Consider the following 12,541-nt stretch of genomic DNA (forward strand, 5'->3'; position numbering starts at 1 on the left):
CTTAAGTTTTATGGTGACTATACGAGAATACGTTTTTCAAAAAAAAAAAAGTTCTTGCTCATCTACTCACTCCTACAGAAACTAGGCTATACTGCAACTGCCCTTCTGATAAGACTGGGAGCACTGTGACAAACACACTTAGTCCTCATACATACATCTTCTGGAAAGCTTCACATCTCTACAAGACAGGGAATGATCCTATGCCTGTACCTGAACCCCTTGCATCTTCACTGACTGCACAGCTTGTTGGAGGCAGGGCCACTTAGACGATAGCACTGAGGACAATGTGATGGAGAATGTCAAAATTGGGGGAAAGCAAAGCATGGAGGAGAGAAATACGCAGAGATGTGTGTGCTTGTGTGCCTTTTCTGGGGAGTGTAGGCCTAGTACCAGACTACTTTCTCACACCTAATGGTGAGTAGAGATGCTCAATGCTAATAATTCTACTTTGCATGGTAGACAAATGAAAATTGTGTACAGCTTGGAACTGGGACAATCCAAATTAGCAGCACGCACATTTGCCTGGCCAGATTTCAAGTTGTATACAATCTGCATTAAAGTTATTTAGTGGCTTTATAAAGTGTCAACATTATTACACAGCGCCAGTCAAACAAGGTTACAGACAATGATAATAAGGGTGAAATACAGGTATTAAGCAGTAAAATGCACAATTCCAGATCATACACTAGAGTAGTAGTCCAAGTAATTCACGTTATTTTCTGAGTATGATCAGGTAGGATACACAAGGAGAGAAGGCCCTGCAAAAGGCTTACAATCTAACGAGAGAGGGTGGTGACATGATATGAGGGGGCTGCATGGAGAGGTTTTTAGCAGAGGGACTTAGGGCATCGATGAGGTGGGTTAGGCCTTCTTGAAGAGGTAAGCTTTGTGGGCCTGTTGGAAGGTGCTGAAGGAGGGGGCAAGCCTGATGGGCAGTGGGAGCTCTAATGAAGTCGTGTATGGGAGTGTAAGGGGTGGTTAGGAGGAGCGGAGTGGGCGGCCGGGTATGTATCTGCTGACCAGGTCAGAGATGTAGGTTGGGCAGGATTTATGTATAGATTTGTAGGCCAGACGAAGTTGGAATTCTAAACATGAGCTAATACCTACTGTCCCGAAATGCCTGCTCTTAGTAAAATGTGAGTACATTCTAAAGTAAGACAGCGATTAGAGCCCACCAAACCAAGAATGCAAAGTTTTAACATGTACTTTTTTACTTACTTGTGCCTGCAAATTCACAATAAGGAATTTCCGCATTGTCATACACAGACTCCTTCATAAGTGCTTCAGCAATGCAGCGTGCAAAGTTTTTCAATTTTGTTACATTTTCACATCCTGTACATACACTAAGATACAAAGACCCTAGTTTCCGCCAGTCACGTGTGACTTTACAATGCTGCAAAGACAAAAAAAGGACCTATTAAATTTAAGGCTCTACTACAAAAATCAGTTCAATGAGCTACAGTGGACTGTGCTTGCCATTTTGGTTCATGCTATACAACTTGATAGAAAAGCAACATGACAGCTGATAGTGCTATTAAATGATCAAAAAGGCATGCTTTGCCTTTATCATCATTTGTTCCTTATTTAAAGGGAACCAGAGAGGAACTTACAAAAAAAAAAAAGAAAAAGCTTTTATTCATACCTGGGGCTTCTTCCAGCCCCATGCACACGGATCGCTCCCACGCCGCCATCCTCCGCTTCCTGGATCGGCGGTACCGGGTCCCGGCACTTCCGGCGAACGCGGCCAATTGTCCGCATCACAGCGGCTCCTTCCATACCCGTACGCATGAGGCTGCGCACAAGGCAGCCTCATGCATACTTGTATAGAGGGAGCGCCGTGTGATGCGGACAATTGGCCGCGTCTGCCGGCCGACTGGCGGCCATGACGGGACCCGGTGCCGGCGGATCCAGGCAGCAAAGGATGTGCAGCCACTGTGCAACTAGGAAAGGCTGCAGTAAGACAGACCACATTAGAACAGGTATAGGAACTCATAGGATAGAAGAAATAAGGCTGAAAATTTTGTTACAGTCTCTTTAAAGTGAACCGGAGGTGAGAGTGATATGTAAGTTGCCATATTTGTTTCCTTTTAAACAATACGTGTTTCCTGGCAGCCCTGCTTATCTATTTGGTTGCCGTAGTGTCTGAAGTACACCAAAAACAAGCATGCAGCTAGTCTTGTCACTTCTGTCAATATGGTCATAAACTACTGATCTGCATATGCTTGTTCAGCGTTTATGGCTGAAAGTATTAGAGGCAGAGCATCAGCAGGAAAGCCAGGCAACTGGTATTGCTTATAAGGAAATAAATATGGCAGCCTCTACTGTATATACCTCCCACCTAGGGTTCACTATAAGGTGCGGGCAGTGGTCTATACTTACCTGCCCACATTCAACCTGGTTTCATGTAGCATTTACTAATGCTTGGTGTCTTAGCAGTCAGGGACTAATGTCATTATGTAAAGCAGGAATGTCAAACTCCAGTCTTCAAGGGCCGAGGTCCTCACACATTTTTTGCACAGCCCAAATTGATGGGACTCATCAAGAACAACACATTTCCCATTTCTCAGTCCATCCTAAACACTGGCATGGATATGGCCCTCCAGGACTGTTCAGATATTTTGATATCTGCATGTGCAATGTGGCAGGTACCCAGATTGATTAGTGAAACATGTCACAACCAGCAAAATGTGCTGGCAAAAGCAGTGCTAGGCATAAAATAGACTTCTTGCAGATTTTAAGCCCCAACACACTTTCCAAGCATCTAAGTTTTCTTTTAGCGGTAACCCCGTGCTGGACACTGGGTAAGCCATCACGGAGGATTTCTCAGGCCCTGCTGGCCCGATTTGCATAATTTTTTTTTCAAACACGTAGCTAGCACTTTGCTAGCTGCGTGTTTAGTCCGATCGCCGCGCCATTGTATGAGATGACATACAAAGCATTTATACTTACCTGGGGGTTCCACCAGCTCCATGTACGCTGTGGCTCTCTCGCCATCCTCCCAGGCGACTCCATTTGTCTACAATCTTCCCCGTTAATAGGATGCAGTCATATCAGTCAGGCTGTACTGCAAATGTGTGGCCTGGCCATGCCCTTATATGGCTCCCGTCACTGGCCAGGCTGCACATGCATAGTGCAGCCCATTAATGGGAAACATTGTAGACAAACGAAGGTACATGAAAGGACAGCGAGGGAGCCCACAAAGTACATGGTGCTGAAGGAAGCCCCAGGCAAGTATAATTCCTGCGATGCACATCATCTGAGGTACACCTTAAATTGAAAAGGCAATAGTAGTTTTTAGGTTTTTAATGCTGTCTGCCTCACCATTGAGGAGAGTTCTGCACACAATATCCTGGAGACCCCAATGGTTCTGTAAAGTGTCTATCCTGTAAGTTCCCTGGGAAGGCAGATTCTGAAAAGAGCCAAGGTGCAGAAAACAAAGGACCTTACCAGTTTTCACCAAAGCACCTCTCCTTTATGGAGTCTTTGCTATTGCACAACTCCCAGGTCGCAGTCTTTGAACTTGATCAGATAGCAAAAGCAGACAGCTGACAGAGAACCAAAGTGAAGTGGCAAATTGGAGAGCAAAGACTTTCACTGAGACAGGTGACAGTGAAGGGTATTTAGTAGAAAGCAGTATGCAAATAAAAATCATCAGGTCAGAACAGTCAACAGATTAGCAATTAGATTTAGACCAGAGTTTGTCACTGGTTTCCAATAGTGGAGCTTAAAGAGAATCTGTACTCTAAAATTCTTACAATAAAAAACATACCATTCTATTCATTATGTTCTCCTGGGCCCCTCTGTGCTGTTTCTGCCACTCCCTGCTGCAATCCTGGCTTGTAATTGCCAGTTTTAGGCAGTGTTTACAAGCAAAAGAAATGGCTACTAACCAGCTTGTGATAGGCTGAGAGGAACTCAGTCTGTGACTCACACAGAGCCTGCAGGGGACGTGGAGAGGGTGTGTATAGCTTCTATCCTATCACAAGAAGAGCAGCACATTCCTACCCGAGTGCCTGAGCCCGACATAGCCGTCAGAGGAAAGAAGATTATATTGTATAAAAGAGATAATACAGCCACTGTGCGACTAGGAAAGGCTGCAGTAAGACAGACCACATTAGAACAGGTATAGGAACTTATAGGATATAAGAAATAAGGCTGAAAAGTTTGTTACAGAGTCTCTTTTAGGGCCGGTTCACACTTGCGGTTCCCTGCCAAACGGACCTGATGCCCTGACCGGATCCGGACCGGATCCGGAACCGTACGGTTCTGATCCGGATCCGATCCGGTCAGGTTGCATCAGGTGTTCATCAGGATGCGATCCGGATCCGTTTGGCAAAAGATAGTAGAAACCGAATAAAAATGTTGGGGTCTGGGAGGTCAGCAGAAGGTGGACCTGTGGAATCAGGCCCTCCGCTGTTTAGCACTCACCTCCACCTCCGACATACTGCCAACATCTCCAGCATGTTTAAAGTCACTGCTGCTCCACTCCAAAATGCTTGCCCATGTGTCCCTATCCAAAATCGCCGCTACAATACGCATAGGAAGTGGGGTAGAACATCCGGATTTTTAGCCAGTGTGTTGTGCGCTCTCCGGTTCTCATTGGTTTGTATTGGCCGGATGGTGCAGTCCTGCTCCGCTCCGGCTGCCGGAGGAGCCGGACCAAAAAATAGCGCATGTTGGGTCTTATGCCGGAGTCCGGATCCGGACGAAACGGACGCATGTGAACGGACACATAGGCTTTCATTGCTATGCCGTGCGTCCGTTCCGTCCGTTCTGCATGCGGTCCGGCTCCGGCACGGCGATTCCGGACGGCGACCGCTAATGTGAACCGGGCCTAAAATAGCTAAGTATCAATGGTTAGGACATAAAAAAAGTCTCATTTACTAAAACGGGGCACTACTCATCCTTTACACTCTGTTGCCTGTCACTGAAATTAGAAACACAAAGGCCAAGTAAAAAGATCTGCACAATGCCTAAAACATACATTTATTGATATTTAAAAAGACCAGCACATCGCCTGACTAGGTGACATGCAGAATTCTTGAAATGTCAGCCAGTTTGAGGATTCATGATGATTGGGTGATGGTGTACCACTTCAATGCATAAACTGGATGACCACTGTGGTGAAATACAGCCGATTGTGAAACAGTGGATTCACTCATAATCTGCATTGATTTTTTAACAGTTTGATGATTTGCTGGTCTTTTGGAATATCAAGAAAGGTGAGGTTTTTAGCATTGTGCAGATTTATTTGGCTAGACTGTGCGAGATGATTACAGGTTGACTTATCATCCAGCATAAAAAAATCTTAAGGTTGATATAACCATATAAGCATTTTGAGGAACCAAGGGCTACCCCCTACAGTCTCATAACTGTTGAGTTACTACTATTTTTAATGAAACATTCTAGGGCAGGGAAGTCAAACTCCAGCCTTTGAGGTCCATATCCATGCAAGTGTTTAGCAAGGACAGAGAAAAATATTCTACTTGATTAACCATACCCTCCCTGATTCAGTCCCACCAATTAATTTGGGCTGTGCCAAAAATGTGTGAGGACCTCAGCCCTGTAGCAGTGTTCCCAACCCTATTCTCAAGGCCCACCAACAGTGCATGTTTTGTGGAAATCCCAGAGGTAGTTAATCAGCTCTGCTGAAATACTAATTACCTCCTGTGAATGTTTGTGGTTTTCTGCAAAACATGCACTGTTGGTGGGCCTTGAGGACAGGGTTGGGGAACTCTGCTGTATAGGGTATAACATTTGCCATACTTCATATTCAACTGAAACTGAACTAGGAGAACTTGACAGAATAGCACTTCAAGGTCAATGGTTTGGGGACTGAGAAATTAATGATTTAGGAATCTGTGAGGTAGGAGTCAGTCTTACTGTACAGGTTACAGGGTTGATCTTGGTAAAAACACAAAAAAAAAATATATTAGCTCTGTAGTAAGTGTTCACAGAAATGTGTTTGCTCAGTGGGAAGTAAAAACTCTGCCCAGAGAAGAATCAATACATTGCTTGTATAGACAGTTTGTATTCGAGAGCATCTTCCCAAACTGTTTTGCAATTATTTCTCCAAATCAAGTATAGGCTTGGAACCTCAAAAATAAGAACCAAGTTAACACCAAGAGCCAACAGTGTAGCAAGCTTGGTATGATGGCAATATGAGAGGTATAAAATGGGCACTCGCAAACCCTGGTTGTGGTCCAGATAATCACTCAAGTCCACATGAACTTTTTGATGACTGTTTGCGTTACACATTTAACTTTGATGATAGAAGTGAAGAAACCGCTCCAAAAGTTCATCATCATGAGATTATCAGTAGTAAGCAGATCAGAAGACCAAGTTGACATCTGGAAGACTGATGAGAGATTTACAAAAGCAGGACGTGCATTGTTCCCTATATTACATAATGAGAATGAAGACCAGGAAGGCAAATTATTCCCTAAAGGATCTGAGCCAACTTAGTTGAAATATCAAGAAACACAAAACTAACTTTTAAAAAGTGTGCACTATAATTTTGTAAAATGTAAAGCTTGGAAGATAAGTAGTAAGATCCATAGAAATTAGAATCCATTGTTTTTCAGGAATTGGTTATTGGCATATGTGAGAATATTTGACACATAGTAGCTCAACTCCAAAATAGCTTGCAAAATAAGAGCAACACTCACCATGAACTCTTGCAAGTTTAGAATGGTGCTGCAATCTGCTATATGGCCATAAAGTCACTTGAAAATATATTCCATTGAGGAATAAATTTGCTCCCTGCTAACAGGATCAGCTAATAAGTTTCAAGAAGAATCAATAGTATGATTAAACTATGGTTCCTAGTCCTTTGACTTAAAAAAAAAAATGGGATAAAGTTACAACTCATGTGATCTTGTCCTGGGGCCATATGGCAATGTAGAACCTAAAGCAGAACAAAACCCGGTAGGTTTGACTGATTTATTTTGTGAACTATCTGGATACACGTCAAATGTTTATCCTTTGTTAACAGATATAGGATGAGCAGCTGTTTCTAGAAGGCACTGACATTCTTAAAAGGCAAAATGCAACACAAGCAGCTTGCTTTCTTTTGCAGAGAACCTCTTAAAGGATGTAGCTTTTCTAAAGCCCAGTATACATGCTAGATTATAGTCACCTAAGGCATATGTACAGCAGCCACCGACCGGCCAGTGATCCGCCAGGCGGATCAACTCTGCTGAGTGATGCCCGATACCTTTGCCCTCGCCGTGTGACATCATGTGATAGCATATGCTCTGTGCTCATTAAATGCTGAGGCTGTAAATTTACATTCGGTAGGGACAGATGACGTCTCAGGGGCCGTAGATCCACATCCTCAGACATTAAGTGTTAAATGATTTGATGCAACAGGCATTCAGTAATTCAAGCCTCTACTCCTTTATAGGCATATAGAAGAATTCAAATTTATACAGAACACAAGATATTTGCATATTTGTTAAATCAGAAGGTGAGTACAGTTATTAAGCTAAAAGAACAGACTTACTCTAAACAAAAAAATAAAAATGTTTAAAAAGTACCTCAATTTCAACAGCTGCTGCATTTAAGTTATACTTCAATGCATTCTTTGGCTGTCCCGCCTCAATCCTTCATCAGATCAAAAATAAAATTAAATAAATGCAACCAATTACAATCCCACTCATAATACAATATACTCACTGCAATGCAATACACTTTCTTGTTAGGAAATATTATGCTGTTTCACTTACTTGGGGCTTCTACCAGCCCCCTGCAGATGTCATGTGCCTGCACCGTCGGGAGCGTGATCGAGGACATATGTGGCCAGGGCCATGCAGGCGCAGTGGCCATGATCTGGCCAGCCGGTGGAAAATAAAACTTAGCCATGGCAGGGGACCGGAGGATGTCTGCAGAGAGCTGGTAGAAGCCCCAGGTAAGTGAAACTCTTTTTAATTTGGTTTAGGTTCACTTTAAGGACTGGCTGTCACACACAAAGTGTAAAAAGAGACTAGGTCAAACTAATTTGGAGGGTTAGATGGAGATATTATTGCACACTCCGTCACCTGATGTCCAGCAAAACTGCAAACCAACATCAGCCATTATGATGGTTCCTTTTTTGCAAGAGATTGTCACAGCACTTTTGCTTTTCAATACTTGTTATAGATTCGCAAACACTCCAAAAATGACACATGCTGCACTTTTTTGATCTTAATAAAAAAAGATTGTCTGGTGAGAAATCGCCCTTATTTTATTCAGAAGAGCTCTTTTAACTCAGGGGTCCCCAACCCCCGGTCCGCGGCCCACTGCTGGTCCGTGGGCTGTTTGCTGGTGGTCCGCGAGTCTAGCCTCTTGCCCCTACCTTCCCCCACCGCGGCCGCCGCTGCTGTTACCTTATCTGGCGGCCAGGCGCTAGTCTACTTTAGGGGACCCACCGCAAATCCCCATAGACAATTAGAGCTGTGCTGAAAACGGAACAAATTTGCACTTTCAGCTTGTTTAAACCCCCATAAGTTATAGATGTATGGATAGCTGAGAATCTGCTGTAACAAATTATGCCACTTTTGGTGAGAAAAAGCTGAAACTCACCATGTAGGAAGCGCCAAAAGTCCACAATCGCAGCTCCGTTGTCCATCTAAATTCTGTGCTGCTCATATTTGTTCCCCTCCTCATTGGTGGGATTGTTAGCGGGGGGCATGCCAGAAAAATGTACTCCACACGCCACCTAGTGGCTGTGGAATAAAACAACTTCCTCTGAACTTGGGCAAGGGAAATGTATAATAATACATTAATAAAATATTATTAAAATAATGTTATTTATGCACACACCTGCTTTAGTGGAGTCGCTGTCCCCTTGCCTGCTCGCTGGGCTGCGGGCTCGGTCCTCGCTTCGCTCGGACAACTTTTTATTCTAACTCTATGGGCTCGATTCACAAAGCGGTGATAACCCAGTTATCACGCCTAAAAGACTTTAGGCGTGATGACCTTTTCACCACTGAGTTATCACCGATTTTTCCTGCTCTTCGCGCGAAGTTACCGCGCGTACGCGCGTAAGAGCGCGCGCAAAGTCCCATAGGGCTTAATGGGAGCTTCGCGCGAAGCGTCGGGTGTTGCGCGCGCACTTACGCGCGTACGCGCGGCAACTTCGCGCGAGTTTCTTCTTATCATGCCTAAAGTGACTTTAGGCGTGATAAGGGCCTTTTCACCATGGTGCTAACACTTTGCACCGCTTTGTGAATCGAGCCCTCGCTTCATCACTGGCCTTTGAGCTGAAAGTTTGGTTTGCCAGATTAGTGGTGGCGTGCAATCGCCACTATCCACGTGGACGTAGAGGTAGAATAAAAAAAAAGTTGTCCGAGCAAGGACCGAGCCCGCAGCCCAGCAAGCGGGCAAGGGGACAGTGACTCCACTAAAGCAGGTGTAGGTGTGTGTGTGTGTGTGTGTGTGTGTGTGTGTGTGTGTGTGTGTGTGTGTGTGTGTGTGTGTGTGTGTGTGTGTGTGTGTGTGTGTGTGTGTGTGTGTGTGTGTACAGTGGGTTGCAAAAGTATTCGGCCCCCTTGAAGTTTTCCACATTTTGTCACATTACTGCCACAAACATGCATCAATTTTATTGGAATTCCACTTGAAAGAACAATACAAAGTGGTGTACATGTGAGAAGTGGATCGAAAATCATACATCATTCCAAACATTTTTTACAAATAAATAACTGCAAAGTGGGGTGTGCGTAATTATTCGGCCCCCTGAGTCAATACTTTGTAGAACCACCTTTTGCTGCAATTACAGCTGCCAGTCTTTTAGGGCATGTCTTTACCAGCTTTGCACTACTAGAGACTGAAATCCTTGGCCATTCTTTGCAAAACAGCTCCAGCTCAGTCAGATTAGATGGACAGCGTTTGTGAACAGCAGTTTTCAGATCTTGCCACAGATTCTCGATTGGATTTAGATCTGGACTTTGACTGGGCCATTCTAACACATAGATATGTTTTCTTTTAAACCATTCAATTGTTGCCCTGACTTTATGTTTAGGGTCATTGTCCTGCTGGAAGGTGAACCTCCGCCCCAGTCTTAAGTCTTTTGCAGTCTCCAAGAGGTTTTCTTCCAAGTTTGCCCTGTACTTGGCTCCATCCATCTTCCCATCAACTCTGACCAGCTTCCCTATCCCTGCTGAAGAGATGCACCCCCCAAGCATGATGCTGCCACCACCATATTTGACAGTAGGGATGGTGTGTTCAGAGTGATGTGCAGTGTTAGTTTTCCGCCACACACAGCGTTTTGCATTTTGGCCAAAAAGTTCCATTTTTGTCTCATTTGACCAGAGCACCTTCTTCCACATGGTTGCTGTGTCCCCCACATGGCTTGTGGCAAACTGCAAACTAGACTTCTTATGCTTTTTGTTAACAATGCATTTCTTCTTGCCACTCTTCCATAAAGGCCAACTTTGTACAGTGCATGACTAATAGTCTCCCAACTGAGCTGTAGATCTCTGCAGCTCATCCAGAGTCACCATGGGCCTCTTGACTGCATTTCTAATCAGCGCTCTCCTTGTTCGGCCTGTGAGTTTAGGTGGATGGCCTTGTCTTGGTAGGTTTACAGTTGTGCCATACTTCTTCCATTTCTGAATGATCGCTTGAACAGTGCTCCGTGGGATGTTCAAGGCTTTGGAAATCTTTTTGTAGCCTAAGCCTGCTTTAAATTTCTCAATAACTTTATCCCTGACCTGTCTTGTATGTTCTTTGGACTTCACGGTGTTGTTGCTCCCAATATTCCCTTAGACAACCTCTGAGGCCCTCACAGAGCAGCTGTATTTGTACTAGGGCTGCACGATTTTAGGGAAAAATTGAAATTGCGATTTTTCTCTTAGAAATTGCGATTTCGATTTTTCCACAATTTTTCACAACAGAAGGAGGAAGTGCACTGTAGACGCAGCTAACACTACACAATTAAAGGGAAGGTCCAAGCAGATGTATTTTTGTCATGTCATACCTTTCTTAAATCCTTATCTTCAGCCTGTCATGCCTGTGTAATTCATATCCCCCATCCAAAGCAGCGTTGAGCGGCGATTCATCACCCGACCTCCGAGGTCGGGTGCACTGACCCGGAAAGCCATATAAGGAACGCAGACACAGTTTATAATTTATGACTGTGTGGGACGCAGCGCGGAACACCGGAATGTTGTGGAACACAGGCATCGGCAGCTCTCTTTGCTTTTTTTGTCTCGGAGCACTGGGCTATTTCTAGCCCTGCTTGGACACGCCTGCCGTTCACACTTTGCTCGCTTTCTCAGACACAGATAAGCTGTGCTGGGAGCTCGCACACTGCAGGGAGGAGGCAATAGGCAGACAGAGTGTGGGTGGAAATGATGCAATGTGAGGGCAAACACCACGTGTTACTTGCCCTCAACTGTGTCCCATACAAGTGCATTGATAGAGGAAATGCACAGACTAATCTACTTCCGGGTCACCTAGGAACACCGGAGCATTTTACTCCCGAACGGAGGGAGTAAGAGGGAATCAATTACAGCGATTAGAGTTAGCTGTCCAGCCTGCACAACGGACGCATTGAACACGGAAAAACGGCCGCAATAAAAAAAGAAAAAAAACGCTGCTCTGACGATACTGAAATCGTCTTAGCGCACATCGCGATTTCGATAAAAAATCGATATATCGTGCAGCCCTAATTTGTACTGACATTAGATTACACACAGGCGCACTCTATTTAGTCATTAGCACTCATCAGGCAATGTCTATAGGCAACTGACTGCACTCAGATCAAAGGGAACCGAATAATTATGCACACACCACTTTGCAGTTATTTATTTGTAAAAAATGTTTGGAATCATGTATGATTTTCGTTCCACTTCTCATGTGTACACCACTTTGTGTTGGTCTTTCATGTGGAATTCCAATAAAATTGATTCATGTTTGTGGCAGTAATATGACAAAATGTGGAAAACTTCAAGGGGGCCGAATACTTTTGCAACCCACTGTATATTAATGTATTACCGTATATACTCGAATACAAGTCAACCTCATGTATAAGTCGACCCCAATATTTGACCCTCTTAAGCTGGCATTTTTTAAAGTCTCTAATATAAGTCTATCCAGCAAAGTTGTAGTTAAGTCCAAACCTTCTGTCTTTGATAGAAATCATAAATAAGGTTAAGGGCAGCATGGTGGCGATGTAGTTAGCACTCTCGCCTTGCAGTGCTGGGTTCCCGGTTCAAATCCCAGACAGGTCAACATCTGTATGCAATGTAACAATGTATGCTCTGCCTGTGTCTGTGTGGGCTTCCTCCGGGCACTATAGTTTCCTCTTACATCCCAAAACATACAGATAAGTTAACTGGCTTCCCCCTAACTTTGCCCAAGACTGATACATACACTACATGATACATATACATATGGCTAAGGTAGGGATTAGATTGTGAGCCCCTGTGAGGGACAGTTAGTGACAAGACAATATACTCTGTACAGCGCTGCGTAAGATGTCACCGCTACATAAATACTAAATAATAACAGTGGGCATGTATGATACTGATACCAGGAGCAACCCTGCATGATCTCCATG

The 12,541-nt window shown here is 44.2% G+C and overlaps 1 protein-coding gene across 1 annotated transcript in view; it reads right to left on the minus strand.

Annotated features, from left to right (window-relative positions):
- Window positions 1-12,541, minus strand: part of TOPAZ1 (testis and ovary specific TOPAZ 1) — a 239,064-nt gene that overhangs the window by 67,336 nt on the left and 159,187 nt on the right. The window contains 2 exon segments of the mRNA XM_068236234.1: window positions 1,219-1,393; window positions 7,539-7,605. Coding sequence (XP_068092335.1) covers window positions 1,219-1,393; window positions 7,539-7,605 — 242 coding nt within the window.

The sequence above is a fragment of the Hyperolius riggenbachi genome, chromosome 5 (assembly GCF_040937935.1).
Source record: "Hyperolius riggenbachi isolate aHypRig1 chromosome 5, aHypRig1.pri, whole genome shotgun sequence".
Classification (NCBI taxonomy): Eukaryota; Metazoa; Chordata; class Amphibia; order Anura; family Hyperoliidae; genus Hyperolius; species Hyperolius riggenbachi.